The sequence below is a fragment of the Pinus tabuliformis genome, chromosome 2_2 (assembly GCF_031772625.1).
Source record: "Pinus tabuliformis cultivar Carrire ecotype Pingquan chromosome 2_2, CPIR1, whole genome shotgun sequence".
Lineage (NCBI taxonomy): Eukaryota > Viridiplantae > Streptophyta > Pinopsida > Pinales > Pinaceae > Pinus > Pinus tabuliformis.
The window spans coordinates 1,283,834,313-1,283,855,802 of NC_142300.1; the positions used below are offsets into that span (position 1 = coordinate 1,283,834,313).

At 38.0% G+C, this 21,490-nt stretch overlaps 1 protein-coding gene across 1 annotated transcript in view; it reads right to left on the reverse strand.

Annotated features, from left to right (window-relative positions):
* Positions 1–7,222: 7,222 nt before the first annotated feature.
* Positions 7,223–21,490, reverse strand: part of LOC149198162 (zinc finger (Ran-binding) family protein) — a 66,293-nt gene continuing 52,025 nt past the window's right edge. Inside the window, exons 3-5 of the mRNA XM_089406140.1 lie at positions 8,953–9,302; positions 8,721–8,819; positions 7,223–8,537 (exon numbers count right to left, since the gene is read on the reverse strand). Coding sequence (XP_089262266.1) covers positions 7,520–8,537; positions 8,721–8,819; positions 8,953–9,302 — 1,467 coding nt within the window. The 3' untranslated portion in view covers positions 7,223–7,519. The remainder of the gene's footprint in view (positions 8,538–8,720; positions 8,820–8,952; positions 9,303–21,490) is intronic.

Sequence of the window (21,490 nt, forward strand, 5' to 3'; positions counted from 1 at the left end):
TGAGCACATCTTTGGAGCAACTCTTTACAAGTCCATTTATTTGCAACTTAGCTTGAGTAATCTAATTGTGTACTTTTTATTAGCTCATTCCATTTACAAGCAACTTATTAGCTTATGATTTCATGCAACAATTGTCATATCACATCATTTTCATTTCAAAGCTTGTGAGTTGGTATCTTAAAGCATTGAGCTAATCTCCATTTCATTATTTCCATTGAGTTGTTGATACATGTTCTATTGAGCATCATTTCAAAGTTAATAACATTGTTGTATCTCTATTTGTCATCAACATATCTCACTAGAAGCATTTCACTCATATTTAGGCATTAGACTTGCATCTCTAAAAAACACCTCCAAGCATAGACTTGGTTGAATAAAGGTCTTAGGACAAGATTTTTCTTATTTTTCTTTCACTTGATATGGTGTAAGGTTAAAATAGGTGGCCTCGCAATTCTCTTGTGATTGAGCCCTTGCAAGAACAAAGGCACGTGGATTGCAAGGATCCTGGGAAGGGTATCGTTAACGAAAGACTAGTGTCTCCTCAACCCATCTTCCTTGCAACTCACCCCAATCTTTACCCTATGGTAAGAATTTGAAAGGGAAATTTCTCACCATAGGCTAGGCATCTAAATTAAAATTAACCAAGATAATTGCATCTCACATAGTCTAGTTTTAGCATCATCTCATCAAGTTGATTTATGAGCATTTTCCATTTCACTTGCAATACCATTTTATGTACTTGTCATCTTGAAGTTTACTTGCTCATGGTTATTTGATGTTTTATCATTCTATTTGAGCATTTCCCTTATAAGTGCAAGTTCCATTTACTTTTGCAAGTTATATTCTTGTTGCTCATATTTCATATCTTGAACTAACATTTGTTTGGTAGCTTTCCCATTCTAGCAATTTATTGTATCTTGAAAGACACATTCTATATGCAAGTATTGTGATTTCACTTTGAGCATATTATTTCTTGCAAGTATATTGGCACTAGTCTAACTATAATTTTCTTGCAGGATTTATTTTGTTGAAATTCATTTGTTTCATCTACATTGTTAATATTTATATGCTCATGGTTATTTGAACTTGCTTATCATTTATTTGCTTTCAAGTTATCTTTCAAGTTGTTGAATGGTGAATGTTCTAATGTACTAACTATCTCCTAGAACTTGTTACCTTAACAAGCCTTCCTTTAGAATCCATCCTTAGGGTCCACCCCCCTTGGCTTTAGCTAGGAGAGAGCCTAGACGGAGAGAGTTGGGATTAGGTGACAGCCCCTTCTCTGAGCTTTGCCACCAAGGCCACATCTAGTGGGGTTGAGGATTTTTCCCACATTAACCTAGGTGCACAAGTGAGGCGGAAACACCCGCCTTAACCTACGAGAACTTATTAGGCTAGTAGAACCTGTCTTATTTCTCCTTAGCGGTTGGCGACATTACATGCTTGAATGCGCAGAAATCATGGACGTTGTAGAAAGAATGCTTATGGTTATCATTTCAGTCTTTGCAGCAAATCTTATGAAAGCTTTTAAGGAAAGTTTGAACCATTTTATTTTCAAACGCTTTGAATATTTATTTAGAACTCAAATATGATAGTGATTGATCAATTTATTGTCCATAAACAATGTGATAAAATTCTAACTATAAATAAAATTAACTTTCTGACCACTACCAATACTATGAAACACAACTTGAAGCCATGATGGAGACATCAAATGCTTTTTGAATGAAAAAGTAAAATCACTTCATACCATCAACATTAAACATATCGGGAAGCTTAACAGAGATATTTCTCAAACAATATTTCCTGAATTATGTCAAGTGGTTTTACAAAGACATCACAAGTGTGACTAGAGTAGGAAACACAGCTCTAAGAACGTCAAGTTTGCACCTATCGAAATAGTCGTGGCTTGGCCCCATGAGGTTGCCCCACACCTCCAAATTATCAATTAAAACCTTTCCTCTGACCGGATTCAAAAGAGAGAGATTGATGTTGGAGTTTGTTTCCCCCATATGTTGTCTATCTTAATCTAGAATGTGTAAACACAGTTCTCTTGCTACAAAAGTTCATTTAAACTAAATTAATCATCCAAACGGAGGCAACAAAAACATTAAGCTTTCATGAAATCGCAAGGAAAAAAAAAATTATTGGAATTTTATTCCTTTAAATAGGCTACAATAGAGAAGAATACCATGGGAAAAACCATGGATTGTCAAAACATAGTCTTAAAACAATTATTTTATTTATTTATTTTATTGTATTTTTTTAATTTTATTTTATTTTTATTTTTATATAATTTGACCGAGTCAAAATGTACAGGATAGGACAAGACATTACAACATCTCTTCCATATTGAGTTGGAGAGTGCCTCTCGGCACAATCACAGACCAAGTTGAAAGATTGACCGCTCTTGATTGCACCCTTGTTCCTATGCTTCACTTAGGATGTTAACTTTTGCCACTAGTCCAGTGTGACCTCCCTTGAGGTCCTTCCTTCAGGGAGACACTAATAGCAAGCATTGACTGAAGTAGCATGCCCAAGGTACTTCATACTTACCACACTCCATGCTCCCCTTATCATCCACGTCCATTCTTTGGGTTGATTGTCATTTGTCATTGAACAAGCACCTTATATCTTCATCTTTGAGTTTGGGCCCAAAAGATTTCCCTAAGAGGTTGACGCAACTGAAAGAATGATAAAAGCATATAAAGCCACAATTGAACAAAAGAAAGCAAAATCCTAGCATGACCTTTATCCCCTTCATCAACTAACACCCAATTCCTCAACATTTCATGCTACATGATAAAGGAACTTTTGAATGCCCCAACCCCAATGAGCAAGAAATTGTTACATCTTTAAGGGGCATTGAAAAAGCATAAAGCGAGCTTGGCCTCCTAACTTCTAAGCTATGCCATGAAGAAAGATAAATCATTAAAGTAAAATGTGCACCAGAGGAGTGGGAAAAGAAAGCCCAAGAATGGGGTAACTCATGCCTCTAGATTGCTCCCTCTTCTCATTGTAGTACTCAAAGATGTTGGACCCCCTCTATGTTGGAATCACGATTGTCATTAGACCAAAACCCGTAGGCTTTAGTCACTGCTACAATCACCAGAGTTAGGATCCACAAGAGGCAATTATTCCATGTCGTGTAACACACGGGGAGTGCTGAACCCAATGTCCAACAATCTCCACCCCAACACGCACTGAATGAGTTTCGAACTCGGGACCTGTCTCTAATACCACTTGCTGGAATCAAGATTGTCGTTAGACCAAAACTTGTAGGCTTTAGTCTCTACTAGAATCGCCAAAGTTAGGATCCACGAGTGGTGGTTAATCCATGTCACGAAACACACAGGGAGCGTTGAACCCAATGTCCAATACTCTAGTTGGTCCATGGCTATGGCCATCTTCCTTGAAGTGTGTCCCACTCCATTACCATCATTATCACATGCACATATCAATTGATGGGTCTCCTTGTACATGTCCTCTTTGGGGGTTGGAAGCACCTTATAGGGCTACAGGTAAAACCATCCCCAACACAAGTGTGCCAACTTGCCTACAAATCCTGAGCTAGAAAGACATTGGAATGCAAGGCTTGTGTGAACTAATTTCGTGCCCCTAAAATTGAATATCGCTCACAATGATACTTTAAAGGTTTTTATCCATAATGATGTTGATCTCAATTGATATTGAGGGTATGTTTCAGGTGGTTTATCACTCATGCAGTAAAGATCCTTCGAAGGGAGACTTGACACATATCCAACACCTTTCAAAGGACATTTTTCCCATTTTTGAGAGCAAACATGACCTTGTAGCACCAGCATTGCCCTCATGAGATGGATGTTGCACCTTGGTGAGACTCCACTTAGTTGTATGCCCCTTGCTACACAACCAAATATTGAAACATTGTACTAGGAAGCCATGATGTTTCTTGTTTGATGATGTACCAAGATGGACCCAGGAACGTTTCTTGTTTGATGATGTCCCAAGATGGACCAAGGATGTCTCCAAGTTGGCCTTGACCCTATTTGATGGACATTGCCTTGTTCTAGAGCCCAAATGAGAATGGTGATCATTGAGATGAGCATTAGGGGAATTTTGAGGTCTAAAATGGGCCTCCTAAGGAAATTATAAAATAATATTAGATTACATCATCAAATTTTAGAGGGAACAAAGAAAAAACTATTTTTTCAACTCGTATTTTCAACTTATCTCCCTGTGGGTTTACTCAAATTTTGAGCGACAACACTCGTTGGATGCAGAATTTGATTCTTCATCCACGGAGTACCCATGTTACATATTTTCGATGGACCCTGCTACACGAAAAATGCGAAATACATGAAAAAACATTATTGCAATCACGTTTTTTCGTGTACCAGGGTCCATCGAAAGTATGCAACATGGGTACTCCTTGGATGAGGAATTAAATTTTGCATCCAACGAGTACTCCCGCTCAAAATTTGAGTACAACCTTAGGGAGATAAGTTGAAAATACGAGTTGAAAAAGTAGTTTTATTATTTTAATATTTTTACTTTTTTACTTCAAAAATGGTTAATCATCCCCCATGGTTGACGTCATCATTTTGAATCCTATTGGTTCTTATAAAGTTTGATTTGGTTGTACATTTTTCTTAGGAGGCCCATTTTAGACCTCAAAATTCCCCTAATGGAGGGCTAGTACATCATGCCCATGTGCCAATGCTTGACTCATAACATCCTATGCCACACCCATGTGCCTAGAAAGGTGATATAATCATTCTTGGAGATGACATCATGGTGGAGCAAGAGTTATTTGGGGATAGAGCCATGCACCTTGATGATTTCTTAGAGTGGGGAGCACGCATGAGCCTCTTTGTCACTTTATGAAAATCAACCATTTGGGAGGATGATGTCATCATGGAGAACCTTTATTACCACATGTGGGCAATTTTGATGTATTTATCATGTTTTAAGCTATCTTAAGGTGGGCATGCGACCTTTAGGCCTAGTTGAATGCTCAAGTAAACTTTTTAGAGCTTTTACTTGTAAATTAATGAAAGGTTTATTTGTGGATATACCCATACACTTCAATGATTTCTTGGAGTGAGGAGCACTCATGAGCCTCTTTATCACTCGGTGAAGATTGATCAGAGTTGTTATGGCCACACATGTCAATAATTTTGATGTATTTTTTATGTTTTAAAGCTATCTTAAGGTCAGTTAGTAAACTTTAGAACTAGTTGAATGCTTAAATAAACTTTTTAGGGTTTTTTTTGTAAATTAATGAAAAGTGACTTGGTTCCCTCATATAAATAGAGGGCAATCACTTTCATTTGGATTATGACACAACACAACATTTATCTCTCTCTCTTAATAAGTGCCCATTAGCTCTCTTGGAAGCAATGTCATCTTAGTGGGAATTGTCTCACAAGGGATATTTTTGCATAAGGACGCTTGTCTTGGATTGATGAAGTGATTCTTCACTTAATGGTGTAAGTTTGTTGTTGATTTTCTTCCATTTTGCATGTAAATTTCCGATATTAGGGTTTTTGTGCGATACTAAAAAGTGCAATATCTTTTATGAAATCTTGTATTTTTATGCTTTTTAAAATTAGTCTTTCAAGAATCCATCAAGTGAACTTGGTTCATGCATCCCTTGCCCTTAAATCTCCATTTAGAGAAAGTCACTAGGGTTACTAAGAGAGGTTTCTTAGTTCTCCACCCACCTCGTCCAGATTCCTCTATCATTGACCTTGCTATCATTGACTCCACCGCCCAAATGAAAGAAGGCACTAGACTAACTAGTGGTGGTCATTTAAAATTTCTTCTTTTCTCTTAAACTTATGGAAACTAGGGTTAGGGTTAGCTTAAATCTGCATTCAATAGCAAGTTATTGTCCATTTGTTATTGTCCTATTCTAAGGGATTACATTTAATAAATGTAAAAAGGCAAAATCTATCATTAATTGCATGTTTTCACCCCAAAATTAGCGCTAACATCTTGATTTTAGTTGTCGTCATATGTATTTTTAGTGATTCAAAACCATTGTTTACTTAACCATAGCTTGTCTCTTTCATAGCCTTTGCTACCTTATTGATCCTATCACTCATAGGCTATTTTCTCAAGTTGCTATGCTATTGTATGCCTTATATCTGCACATTATACAAACCCTAACTTATAACTGCCTCCTTAATTACAATGGTCTTAGAAAAGTGTATTTTAACTCTAGGCAACTCATATCTCAACCTTTCAATGCTTGGCCAGTACCTTTTCCTTCAATCAGTAGACCTTCATGACCATTGAGCTATCCTTAGTTGAATATCTTGCTGGTGATCTTTTGTCGGAAAGCCTCCCTTGTGGAATAAATCATAATATCCACCACTAAAGAGTTGGAGAGAAGCCACTAAGGTGAGAAGTGGTTGATCTCTTGTTGCCAGAAGACCTAGGTTGCCTACTGAGGCTTTGCACTAGGCTTGCTAGATTTTGTTGTAGCAGGACACAACAATGGCACTATTACAATGTAGAGCACTAGTATGAAGTTAGGGACATTCCTCTTATCTGTATGCTATGTTACCACAAACCTGTGACAGCATTGGGTTTTGATTCTCAATAGCACTAAATGATTACAGTGGGAAATGAGAGAAAAATCAAAATGCGGGATTTGAGAAAATATGCACCTTTGCTTGGTCATTCCTGTCATGCAAAATGCCTGGACATTGATCAAATTTGGAGAAATTCCCTAACAAGAAAGCAACAAAAGCCATATCTGAAACACCATTTGGTAAATGGATCTCAGGTGCAAGACCTTGCATTCTATCCACATGAGGATGTGCTTGCCATTGGACATTCGACAGGCATATCTTCCACTCTTTTACTAGAACCAGCGGAGCCTAACTTTGACACATTTGTTGCAAATCCATTTGAAACAGCTGAGAAAGAGATCCTTTCACTCCTTAATAAGTTGCAGAGAGAAAAGATTATGCTAGAAGTTTCTGATGAATATAGGCTTAAGCCTGGTAACGTACAAAAATATCTACCGCTGGAGGTAGAGTTAAATCATACTTATTATAATATTGTTACAACTGAAATAACTTGTGAAGGCTAGTTTTCATCAGAAATTATAGAGCAAAGAAACTCAAAAAATATAAAATTGATGGTCCCATATAGAAAGTCATAACTGTTTCCCTGCATATTGAATATAAAACTACTGTGAATCAGTCATTATCAGTACTAACAATAGGAGTATGACTATGTTATAATTTTCATTAAAGAGAGAATCAAAAAATATATCAGATAATTTCCATTAGAAATGTAAATCAAAAAGATTGTGAGCAGCATAAGCTTGCTGGTTTGTGATTGTAGCTAAAACTGTTCACGTTTGTGTACAGTTCCAAAAACATTATATTTACCTTTCATAATCTTCTTCCATTCCAGTGTGTCAAATTTAAAAGGGAAAACAAATAAAAAGAAGCCTCTTGAATTTTCATTTTGTCATAGATGCAGCTATTTTTGTACTCCAATATTTAAACTTAGATGAGCTTCAAAATAGACCACGAGACTCTCTGCTGTTCCAATGGTCATTGTGCCCTGTTTTCCAACCTGCAGTCTCATTACGGTCTTTCCTCCTTTCATTACCATGCCCTATTTTCCAACCTGGAGTCTCATCACGGTCTTTCCTCCTTTCATTACCATGCCCTATTTTCCAACCTGGAGTCTCATTACGGTCTTTCCTCCTTTCATTACCATGCCCTACTTTCCAACCTGGAGTGTCGTTAGGGTCTTTCCTCCTTTCATTACCATGCCGTATTTTCCAACCTCTACTCTCATTCTGGTCTTTCCTCCTTTCCATTCCATGCATGGGTAGGTCATCAAAGTCGAAAGAATCATCATCAACGCATCCATCCTTTCTATTTCCTTTACCTCGTATTTTCCAACCTCTACTGTCATTCTGGTCTTTCCTCCTTTCAATTCCATGCATGGGTAGGTCATCAAAGTCAAAAGAATCATCATCAAAGGATCCATCCTTTCTATTTCCTTTATCCCGTATTTTCCAACCTGGAGTCTCATTCTGGTCTCTCCTCCTTTCATTACCATGACGTATTTTCCAACCTGGAGTCTCGTTATGGTCTCTCCTCCTTTCATTACCATGATGTATTTTCCAACCTGTAGTCTCAGTCTGGCCTTTCCTCCTTTCAGTTCCATGAATGGGTAGGTCATCAAAGTTGAAAGGATCATCATCAAAGCATCCATCCTTTCTATTTCCTCTATCCCCATTCATTCCAGGGACATCAGTAACTCTAGAGCTATCTGCATTTTCAAAGACAGCAACTTCCGCGCCATCCGATTCATCATCATCAAAGTCATCATTCCACGCTTTCGAAGTGGTAAGCAAGTCAAAATGCTGCCCCAATCTTCTTTCTGGGAACCCAGATTGCTGAGAATCATCAGCCCATTTTCCATCTCTACCATGACCAAGGCCACTTGTGTACTCATCTTCAGGGCGTTTGTGGTCACAGTTATAGCATGTCATATTTCTTCGATAATTCAAAAAGTTGCACCTTCAACATCATAAATTTCATATCAATACAAAACCCACTAATATTAAGAATAGATTTCAATAAGCACAGATGGCAGGCAAATATGGAAGATTAGTCAAGCAGATCAGCCAATCTGACACAGCAAATTAAAAGCAGCTCTGAATAAATGAAACTGTAACTTGAATCCTGTACAGAGAGTCTTACCCTGGGCATTCCCATTCCCCTGGATTCAGCTCTCTTTTTGGACGATTTGAATCACATTGTAGGCAGTTGTGATTTTTTGCAAAGTTCATGAAATCACACCTAATAATCCAGTCCAGGACACCAAGAAAGATAAATATAGGATGAAATGATGATAAAAAATATATAATTCAATTGTAGGGCCAAAAGGGAACTCCAGAAAAAAACAAATAATAGGACATGGAAAGGAAGTTACTTTGGACAAAGCCAATCCCCTCTCTTCATTTCAATGTCATCACGGCCCACTCTCTTTCTCGGTGGAGGCTGGGGCACTTTCACTTTTGGAGAAGGCTTCTTGACAACTGGTTTTGGAAGGTTTGGATCAAGTGGGATTGCACTCAATCTGACCACTTCTTTTAACAATTTGCGAATAGATTCCTTCACTGTCTTCCTCTTATGTAATTTGTTCTCTGCAGAATCAATTAAGGGATCCAATCCATAAACCATTAAGATCCGCATAACATCCATTGTGGTTGCAGGCTCCTCTTCACGTGGGAGCGTGTAAGCTGTCTCACAAGAGCTTCTTAATTTACAAGAACTACACACCTGAGAAACATGTTAAGAAACAGGCAAATTTATCAACAACAAATGGTTGTATTTGAGACAAAATAGCAGAATAAGTCAGTCCCTAGCAATGGAACTGATGCGCATGCACTAGGATGTTAAAAAAAACTCGTAAAACAATGTAAACACAGAATTTTTTAGTATAAAATTTGATCAAACAGAAGGAAAGTTGAAAAACATTAAAACATCATCAAATTCATGCATTTGTTCATTACACAAAATAACAGATGCAATATAGCATGGAAATACATAAGAATGAGCATAAAAGAAAAACTTGCATGACAAAACTGAGCTAAAAGTCTAAAGTGAACAGATTGTAGAAATGGGTGAAAGTAGTCAGATGCAAGGTTACTTGGGAGCGGGAGTGGGAGCAGTGAGCGGAAGCGGGAACGGGAGCAGGAGCAGGAAGCAAGATTTTCAAAATCTCCCAGTTCGAGAAAGAATCTGGAGCGAATTTTTATATAGTATATATTTTTATATATTTTGATGCATATATGTCAACAAAAGCATGTAGAATGATGAATTAGATATAAAAAAGCATAAAAACATGGATTGAACCATATAACATCAATCATCTAGAAGTCATAATCTTCATCAACCACATCCACAAGTTAGTAACATACAACATATCAAGTCTCGTGATTCATCAATATTAAAGTTTCAAGATTTCAAAATTCAACATATAACAGTTATCATCATTGATCACTAAAGTTGTAACTTGTACTTGTAACCATTACCATTACCAAGTAACCAAATGATAACAAAGAATATCTAACATGAAATGAAATGTTTCAACTTTCACAAAGCATCATATTCATAATTCATTACCAATGAATTATAAATGCCAACTTCAAACTTCAAACTTAAATTGTCATATATTGTTTACAAAAAATACCATAATAAATATGAAAGAGTCAATAGTTATAAAAAGTACTAGAAACTAGAAAAGACAAATAAATCTATTGTCTACTGCTTGACCCTCTTGCCACAAGAAATTTCTTGTCTCGTGCTTTAGTGGGAATCTCCTCCTGCATATTCAAACAGCCTTCGTGCTCTTGATTAAGTACAAGTTCTATACCCTAGTACCCTAGGTGCTCTTGATTATTGGAAGTCTCCCCAACATAGATAGCTTGGTGCTCTTGATTAAATACAAGTTCCATACCCTAGTACATGACAAAATCCAATGGAAACATTGCAACCCCCATAATCCTGAAATCCTGAAAAAATGATAAGTCTTCTGGATTTTGAGTGAGATCTAAAATTCTACTTTCTCCAAATGAAATCCAATGACGTCGAAACCACTCTCAAACATCCTGAGTCAAACATCCTGAGTCATTTCATGGTAATGTTAAAAATTTAAGTAAAAGTCACCTTTTACTTTAAGAATCTAACATTACCATGAACTTCATATCAAAACTTAGGCCATAAGGCTTGAACATTTGGCTGCCCCACTCAAAAAATTGTGTTTCCAATCTTTAATAGCTCCCTCTATCACTCCTGAATTAGCATGGAGCAAAAAAAAAATTAAAGAGCGCACTCCTGGGGTTGCTCCCACCTGAAGGGCGCTCCAAAAGCAAGTTCAAAGGGGGGGCTTCCCCGCAACCCTGGTCAGATGCCACGCAAGGAAGTCTTAGCAAGGCTCGACCAAAACTAATCAACTTAGGCTAGGAGTTGTTGCAAGAAGCACAGCTAGGGTTGTGTGAAGGTACCAAGTGTTAAATCTCTAGTTCCAGATCTGATTTATATATACCTCAACAATTATTTTATATCCAGAAATTATTTACTCAATAAACTATGAAAACTGCTGAAATATAAAATCACCAGTATTTTAACTTTCAGAAACTAAATTTGAAGCGGAAATAAAATAGGAAAAATCAGTCACACTACGGCAGAAAAATTATGCCCAAAACAATTCTCTTTCACTTTATAATTTATTCAAGATTATTCTGGAAAATTAGCACCTAAACCCACAAAGAATACACTGAAAAAATTACAACGTTGGAACCTGAAAACAGCCCCTCTGGAAATTCAGCCTCAAGGAATTCAACCCTCCTAGAACTCGGCCCTTATGAAGATTTCGGCAATAGAAAATCGGCCTCCTCTACCAGCTAACTAGGCCCCTCCTTCTCCCTTCGTACAGCCCCTGCGCACTAGAGAAAAATTGGCCCCTTGATAAATCAGCCTCCCTCCAGAACTCAGGCCTCTTCTTCATAATCCGGCCTCTCTCTCCTAGACTGTCCCCTAAAAATTTCTCCCAAAATTCCATTGTTGCAATCATTTTCCCTTCTTTTCAGTCTTGAAGTCTCTCACTCCTTGAGAAAATCACTCTCTCAACAATAGAAATGTAATATGTCTTCATCCTCTCTCACAGGTTCTCTTTATAATTTCTCCATGGGCCAAATCCTGAATCTCCAAAGCCTTAGACAGCTAAGATTAAATCCATATTTAATAGCTCAGAAATCCATATTTATATATATTTTATTAATTATTGAATGATGAATTAAGGAGTGAGAAGCCCTGGCTTAAATACAGCCTTGGGTGCCTCTTGGTGAATGGGCATGATCTTTGATCATGCCCTTTGCCTATTAACTAATAATTACAAATAACTAATTTTTATATAACATTGCCTTCTCATAAAAATGCTTTGTCCTATAAATATAAGTAACCACAGATGTTGTTGACAAAATGCTTCAATCTCCCAAGAAGCTAGATCATGCCGTTTGCCTATTAACTAATAATTACAAATAACTATTTTTTATATAACATTGCCTTCTTCCCAAAAAAATGCTTTGTCCTATAAATATAAGTAACCACAGATGTTGTTGACAAAATGCTTCAATCTCTCAAGAAGCTTCTTCTTCTAGTAAGTCCTTCCACTTGATCAGGTATTGCTTGATTACACGAGTTCGGACCTGGTGGATATGATACCTTCTGGCTCTAAAATGACCCTTCCTTCATCATCTAAGGATGGAAGCGTTGTTTGTGCTGATTGATGGTCACCAAGTGCCCTTTGAAGGCAGGATACATGAAAGACGTTGTGGACACGACTTTTATCCGAAAGACTTAAACTATATGCAACTTCGTTGATTTTTTTGTTGATCTGGTATGTCCATAGAACTTTGGTGCCAATCGATTTTTTCCTTTTTTTTTTAGGGACAGTTGTTTGTATGGCTGGAGCTTGACAAATACCCATTCTCCAACTTCAAATTCTCTCTCGGTTCTGTTTCGATCAGCTTGTTGCTTCATACGGTTTCTTGCATTATTTAAATTTTCTTTTAGAGTTTGGACGACCTTTTGGGTTTCTTCTAGCTGGTTTTTAACAGCTGGTAGTTTTGTCTGGATGATAGCCAGGTCCTTCCATTTTGGAGGTTCGTACCCATACAGAGCTTGAAATGGAGTCATTTTTGCTGACGTGTGGTAAGTAGAATTGTACCACCATTCAGCAAGATGTAACCACTGAACCCACTTATTTTGTTTGTCTGTGGCGTAACAACGTAGGTAAGCTTCCAAACATTTATTGACAACCTCTGTTTGGCCATCTGTTTGAGGATGGTAAGCAAAACTCATGTTGAGGTAGGTTCCTATATGATTGAATAATTCCTTCCAAAAATTACCCTTAAATTTGGCATCTCTATCGCTCACAATGACCTTTGGAAATCCGTGTAATTTGTAAATATTTTGGAAAATATCTCAGCGATTTGTTTTGTTGAGTCTAATTTCTTCATTACAATAAAGTGAGCATACTTGGTGAGTCTGTTGACTACTACAAGAATCTTATCCTTACCATCAGATACAGGTAAACCTTCAATAAAGTCCATTGATATTTCTTCCCATTTCTGATTCGGAATGTTTAAGGGATGAAGTAGTCCAGGTGTCATAATATTTTCACTTTTATTCCTTTGACATTTATCGCATTCTGCTACATATTTCTGAATATCGTGACTCATTCCCTTCCAAAAGAATGATTGGCGTGCATTATAGTAAGTTTTAAAGAATCCTACATGTCTGGCTGACAGTGAATCATGTGACTCCTTGAGGATCTTGGTTTTAAACTTGGAGTTTGAATTCAAATAGATTCTTCCCTTGTACCATAGAATGTCGTTCTTCCATTCCCATTTTGAGTTGTGCGGAAGGTTATTGATTATAGCGCTTGTTTCTGGATCTTTTGCATATTCACTTCGAATCTCATTAAGCCATTCGGGAACAATAACTGAAACTGCAAGTAGTGTCGGTTCTTCGTCTTTCCTAGACAGGGCATCTGCCACTATATTGTCCTTTCCCCTTTTGTGTAATATTTCCATGTCAAAGGCAACAATTTTTTCAATCCACTTTTGTTGTTCTTCGGAAAGTGTTTTTTGTTGGAGGAGGTACTGGAGACTGTTATGGTCTATTCATATGGAAAACTTACTTCCCAAAAGATATTGCCTCCACTTGGCTAGTGCGTGCATAATAGCAAGCATTTCTTTGTTGTATGTAGATTTAAGACGTTCTCGTTTATTGAGTTTCCTGCTCTCAAAAGCTATTGGATGCCCATCTTGCATTAACATTGCTCCTATACCGAAACCTGAAGCATCACACTCAATGATAAATGGTTTAGAGAAATCTGGAGTTGCCAATACCGGGGCATTAGACATAACTTCCTTCAATTCTTCAAAACACTTTCTTGCTTCCTCATTCCATTGAAATGAGTTTTTCTTTAAAAGGTTTGTTAGGGGTGTGGTTATATGTGCATAGTTTTTAATAAATCTTCAATAATATCCAGTCAATCCTAAGAACCCTCTTAGCTTGGATATATTAATTAGTTTGGTCCATTCCCTTATAGCCTTGATTTTATTAGGATCCACTTTTACTCCATGGGATATTATGTGTCCGAGATATTCTACTTCTTCCTTCCCAAAGGTGCATTTGGACTTCTTGGCATAGAACTGATGCTCTTCCAATAGCGTAAGAACTTTCTCCAAATGTTGTAGGTGCTCCTTCCAAGTTTTACTGTAAATTAAAATGTCATCAAAGAACACTAACACGAACTTCCTTAGATATGGACGGAATAACTCGTTCATAGTAGCTTGGAATGTTGTTGGTGCATTGGTTAACCCAAAAGGCATTACTTTAAATTCGTAGTGACCTTCATGTGTTCAAACACAGTTTTTGGTATGTCTTCCAACCTTATTCTGATTTGATAATACCCTGACCTTAAGTCCAATTTTGAGAAATATTTAGCGCCATGTAGTTCATCCAGCATTTCATTGATGAAGGGAATTGGGAACTTGTTTTTAATTGTTATTTTGTTTAGTCCTCGATAATCGATGCATAACCTGAACGATCCATCTTTTTTCCGCACCAATACAACTGGAGCAGCATACAGACTTTTACTTTTTGAGATGATGCCACACTTTAAAAGATCTTGGATTAATCTCTCAATTTCCGTTTTTTGATGATGTGGATATCAATATGGTTTGATGTTGACGGGGTTTGATCCCGCTTTGACTTCTATTGTATGCTCGATTTCTCTATTAGGAGGCATTTTCATGGGCAAGTCTTGGAATACTTTTTCATGCTTCTAAAGTAGCTCTTGTACTTCTGGTGCTTTTTCGCTGATCAATTTTGCAGTTAAAATTTCTAATTGGTGACATTGTACTACATAGGTTGCTGCTCCTCTTCGCACCATTTTCATCTTTTGGGATGGATGATACAATTTGATTCTCAGGTCCTAAGAACCCATATAATTTGTATTTTTGCCCTTCCCATTTGAATTTTATAAATTCCTTTTAATGGTTGGCAGAGTAAGTACCGAGGGTTTGTAACCATTGGATACCTAAGACCACATCCACTCCTCCTAATGGTACCGTGTAGAACGGAGATTCTAAATTAAAGTCTTGAATCTGCAATTTGACTTTATGGCATTTCCCTACTTTTTCAATTTTCTTATCGTCGACTACCATAACCTTCATGTTGGGCATGGGAAATGTGAAAATGTTGAGTCTCTTCGCCATGGTTGAGTCCAAAAAATTGTGGGTGCTACCGGTATCAATGAGAACCATTACATTGTTCTTCTTGATATGTCCTTTTAATTTTAATGTTTGGGGTTGTGATATATCTATCATGGCCGATAATGATACTTGCGGAATGCTCTCGTCATCTAGTTCTGGAGAGAATTCCAGGGAATCTTCGATTTCTTCTACGTCTGATTCATTAGTGTCTGAATCATTAGTTGCTTCGCATTTATACAGGTTTTTGGTTTCTTTTCTTTTAGCACACCTATGTTTAGGGTCCCATTTTTTGCCACAACATTTGCATTTGCACTCTTTCATCCTTTGCATTTCCATGTTAGTTTTTTCTCCTTCACGAAGATATGGTGGAATATATTTTGTGTTGTCCATGTTTGCCAACTGGGGAAATCTTCGTCTCGAATATACTCTTTCAGCCTTTGACCACAGCATCTTTTCAAATTTCTTTTCAGCAACTTTTGCTTTTTGTCTTGCTACTTCTATCGACATAATGTCATGAAGCTCAAGTTCTGCTTGTAGATGGGGTTTAAGTCCCGAGGTGAACGATTGAATTAGATGAGTTTCTGATAATCCAAGTACTCTTGTTTCTAAAGTCTCCCATTCTCGAGTGTATTCATCCACATCTCCTTTTTGTCACAATCTGGTGAGTGTTGAGAAGAACTCTTCTTCCTTGACACCTTGGAACCTTTTAAAGAATGCATCCTTAAATTTCCTCCAACTGATAGCAAGTGTCGTCTTCTTCCACCACATATACCAATTATATGCTTCGCCTAATCTTTTCGTCACCATTGTCAATATCATAAATCTCGAAATATTCTTCTGCTTTACTGAGCCAAGCAACGTTGCCTTTTTCATTACCATCGAATTTGGATAGCTCGATTTTTGCTCTTCGTTGATATGTCGATATCGGCGAAGCAAAAAAGGGTATTGATTTGAAAACGACATATTGGTGTATGGATTCCAGAGCTGCTTATTTTAAAAATTCATGTTACTATTTTCTTGATTAAGCATGGAAGATGTCTTCGGAGACTCGGGTTTCTCATGTGCGTCTGATGATTTTGACGAATCTGGAGAATTGAGATGTTGAGTAGCCTCATTATTCTGGAGTATTTGATCGGGTGTAATCTTCAGGCTGGTACAAATACAACCCAACATCACCATAGCTTGATCCACCTTAACTGAAAGGTTTGCCTGATCCTTTTTAAATTCATTCTTGTTCTCCTCAAGCTGACTCTTTATTCCCTTTGTTGTGTTCTGGAGCTCCTCGATTTTATCGCCTTGTCCGGTCACCTTAGTCTCAAGGTCTACTAGTCTTTTATTGAAATCGACCATCGACATTGAAGAAGCCATTGAGCGGGTCTGAGGTGGAGTATACTTATCCAGCGTAACTCGACTCTAATAAATAAATAAAAATCTAAATAACTTTTTTCTATACATAATAATTTATTTATTTTTTCTTCTAAATAATTCGTTTTTAAATAATAATTTCTTTTGTAAATATTAATTTTAATTAATTAAATTATATATAGTTTTAAACTATATAATAATTAATTACATTTAATTAATTAAATTATGTCTATTCATACACTATATAATAATTAATTGAACTATAGATATATAACTATATATTCGTACGAACATTAAGTAAAGAGGGACGTCGGAGTTTATGGGCGGAAGTCGAAGGTGAAATGGTGAACAGAGAGCTGAAATATTGAAACGACAAAAACCTAGACGGCTTGACAGCAGAGGAAAAAACATGGGAACTCATAAATAGACGCCTAGGGCAACGGAATAGCGATGGGGTGCACGTCGAGGTGTAGCATAACAAAGAGGGGAAACCGAACAGTGATGGATTGTCGTGTCGAAATACAGGCAAGGTTACAGGGGTACCCTGTAGTGGAAGGTTGATGCCATAGAGTACAGGGACAATGGAAGGAAATGATGACAGTCGAAACAGCCACAGAGCCTTGAGGAGCAAACTCACTCTGATACCAAATGAAGCATGAATACTCAGAAATCCATATTGTTAATTTTAGATAACAATGGTATGTTCTATGCTTAAGAGCAATTTTACTTCAATTTTCTTATTAGCCCAATATCAATACCCAGTTTAGGAATAACATCAACATGATAGTAAAATTCAAATAGAACATAAACAATAACAGTAGAAGACAAGCCAAGACAAGAGGACACAAGATATGGCACTGGCCAGGGACAAACCCCAATGTGGGGAAACCCTTTATCAATTCTTCTCATTATTCTTCAAAATTTCAACAGAGAGAGTCAAATATGCAATATTCACTTGCCCAATCAAAGTGAAATCAGACCAGTCAAACGACAGTAACAGAAAGCCCTAACCAGAAAGTCAACGTTGGTCAACAGGGTAGATTTTGACCTCCAAAACAGCTCGGTCAACGTGGCATCCAACAGCTAGTCAAATCAGCCCAAAAACAGTCTAAAAATATCCAGTGAAATCTGGTCAAAGAAAGTCAACACTGCAGCAAACCCTTCTACAGTTAACGTTGGTCAAACAGCCTCGATTTCTATGCCCAAAAATGCGGCCTACCAACATAGAAATCTCCCTTACAAAAACACAGTCAAAACAGGTCAACAGTGGTCAATGCTAGTGAAAACAACCTTCCTACAACTTCAGTCAACGCTGGGACAGAAACCCACCCTTCTTCGCACGTGTGGAGAGCTGCCTCAGAAATTTGTACCCAATCAACGAAGGATAGAGAAGAATGTGAGTGAGTGAGGTGACAAAATGAGGAGGCTCCTTGTATGTTGATTTTTAATGTACCTTGGACAAGTGGTTTCCCATGGGTTAGTCTCTACCTGGAGAAAAGTGTCCAAAATAATTATTTTCCCAAGCGTAACTTTATAAAGCGAAAAGTGACCTTAGACATAAAGTACAATGTGGGTACTTTATTTAATGGATGAGTTAAAAAATAGAAAGTGAGAATTAAATGCACATTTATTCTCATCCCTTGATCTAAATGAATCTGAGCCATTAGATCTTAGGGTTGCCAAAAAGTCATTTAGGGAAACAAATGGGGGAAAAGAAAAAAGAGACTACATTCATTCTTCATGAGCAGATTGGAGAAAGGAGACTGAGAGCTAGAGAAAATTTCTAAAGGAGAAATTTGTTGCAACAAGCTAGAGGAGTGATTTTTGGGCAAAGTTGGGCACGGAAATCAAGGCATAGAAGACAGCATAAGGTACAGTGCGAACAACATTTAATGTTGTGAGCTGCACACTGTTCGAGAAAAGTTTTTGAGAACTAAAAAAATGAAAAATTTGTACAATCCGTACGGAATCCGTAACGTACAGGGTATATCCGTATAGTACATATTTTCAGCTTCAAGTGGGCATGGAAATCGAGGCAAAGTGGGCACCGTTTTCAATGAGTTTTGGTTTGAAGAGATAAGTTGTATTTCGCTATTTTGTTTTTTCTGCAAATGTATTTTTCCTGAACTTGAAAGATAAATAAATTTGAAGAGCTCTCTAACAGGTTTTCCCGGAGAAGATTGAAGGGGTTTTGCCAGGGTCTAAGTTGACCAAAAATCTATGTATTTTTATGTGTGTTGCTGGTCTATTTATGTCCATATTTATTTTCAGCATGTGTTGACAGTCCCATGTGTTTTAATCTGAAAATTTTATTTCCATAATTCTATATGTTGAATGTATGTTTATGGGAAAGGGCATTTAACTGAATGGGAGTGATAAGGTGAAATTAAAACCGAGGTGGGATTGCAGGAAACTTTTTAGTCATCAAATAAAAACATGGTATCAGAGCTACAGGATGAAAATTGCAGTTTGAACAGCAGACAGTAGTTTGGCACAACAAACAGTTGTTTGGACAACAAACTGAATTAATGGATAGCAAACTGATATTTTGGGACAGCAAGGTGTGCTGGAAAGTTCATTTCTCCATTTTCTTGCTTTTGTAAATTTTGGACAGCAGTCATGGCCATGTTCTTAAGGATAGAGAACGGACTGGATGCGATATCTAACTATGTCGTTTGGAGGACAAAATTCAGACAGTGTCTGAGGAGGCATCAGTTTGGGACATAGTGCGGCAAGTGGTTGTACCTCCTATTAATGCGGATGAACTTGTTGAATTCACAAAAAATAATGCAAAGGTAAAAAGGATTTTGATGGACAGTCTAAAGGATCATGTGGTTCCTCAAGTGAGAGGAAACACATATGCACATCAGATGTGGACAACTCTAACCACTCTCTATAAGAGTACCAATGAGAGTAGGAAGATGGTACACAAAGAACAATTGAAGAACATCAGGATGACAAAGGTTGAAAGTGTAGTTCATTATCTTGGCAGCGTCAAACAGGTACGTGATGATTTGACTGCTATTGGTGAGGCAGTTGCACCCACAAAGTTATTCAGGATAGTTGTAGCAGGACTTCCTAAGTCTTGGGAGGTCTTTGGAGATGTTGTTACCTCTAGGGAGAATCTTCCCAATTGGGACAGATTCTGGGATGATTGTGTGCAGCATGAGATATGGAAGATTCGCAGTGGTGGAGTGAAGATAGCAGATAAGGAGGATGTAGCCTTGATAGCCAAGGGGGAGAACAAAGGGAAGGCCAAGAAAGGGGCCTCATCAGATGGGGCTAAGGGAAAGGAGAAGAAGAAGAAGAAATATACGGATATGTCCAAAGTCAAATGTTGGGCATGTCAGAAGATGGGACACTATGCTGCTACGTGTCCTGAGAGGAAGAACAAGGGGAAGAAGGGTACTGCAGCTTCAGCAGAGGTGGAGCAGTTTGCTTCACAGTTTGACAAGGACTTTGCATTTATTACTTCTACATCTAGTAGGAGTACATCATCCGATGTGTGGTACATAGACAACAGGGCTTCCCGCCATATGACAGGTGCATGGGAGTTCTTTTCAGAGCTTGCAGAGAGGGCACTTGATATTGAGATTGTACTAGGAGATGACCGCACTGTGAGAGTTGTTGGTGTGGGGACTGTGACCTTTGAGAGGGAGTCTTTGCCTCCTTTGAAGGTCATGGATGTTTTGTATGTTCCGGGGATGAAGAAGAACTTGATTTCAGTGTCTGCTATGGAGGAGAAGGGGTTTGACATCACTTTCTCAGGAGGGCAGGTATTGATGCATCCCAGGGAGTTTCCATCACTTCAGCCAAAGTGATTAGAGTCCGCTCTGGGAAACTATACAGGTTCAATTTTCAGTCGGCAGGAGCATTGGTGAGTAGCACATCTGGTAGCACTCACACTAGTACCACCAGCAGTAGAGACTTGTGCGAGTTATGGCACCGGAGGATGGCGCATATGCATCATGGAGCTTTGAGAGTACTGAGGGAGATCACTACTAGAGTTCCTGATTTCAGTGTTGAGCATTATGAGGTCTGCAGAGAGTGCGCTTTGGGCAAGTACACCAAGCTACCATTCCCAGTGAGTGACAACAGATCTACATGTATACTAGACTTGATTCATAATGATGTTAGTGGTCGTATGTCTCATGTGTCTTTGGGTGGTTATGAGTATTGTGTTATGTTCATTGATGACTACTCTAGGAGGACTTGGATATATTTCTTGAAGACCAAGGGTGAGGTATTCAGTCGCTTTAAAGAGTTCAAAGCTTTTGTGGAAAAGCAGACAGGTAGGAAGATCTGGGTCTTGAGGTCAGACAATAGTGGTGAATACATCGATGGTGGGTTTTCTGACTTTTGTGCACAGGAGGGCATTAGGAGAGAGTTCACGGTTCCTTACAACCCCCAACAGAATGGGGTGTCTGAAAGGAAGAACAGAGCTATTGTTGGGGCTTCTAGAGCGATGATTCATGATCAGGGGTTGCCTTTGTTTTTGTGGGTTGAGGCCTTCAATACTATTGTTTATCTTCAGAACAGGAGTCGTCCTCACAGAGTATTGAGGATATGACTCCGGAGGAGGCTTTCACTCGAGAGAAGCCTCATGTGGGACATCTTCGTATCTTTGGATGTCTCACATATTCTTATATCCCCAAGGAGCAGAGAACAAAAGCTGGAACCCACGACAGAGAAGGGTATCTTTATGGGTTATAGCGAGACTTCGAAGGCCTATCAGATCTTCATTCCTTCTAAACGGAGAGTGGTGATCAGGAGGGACGTGAAATTCGAGGAGAGGGCCTATCGGAGATCACGGGA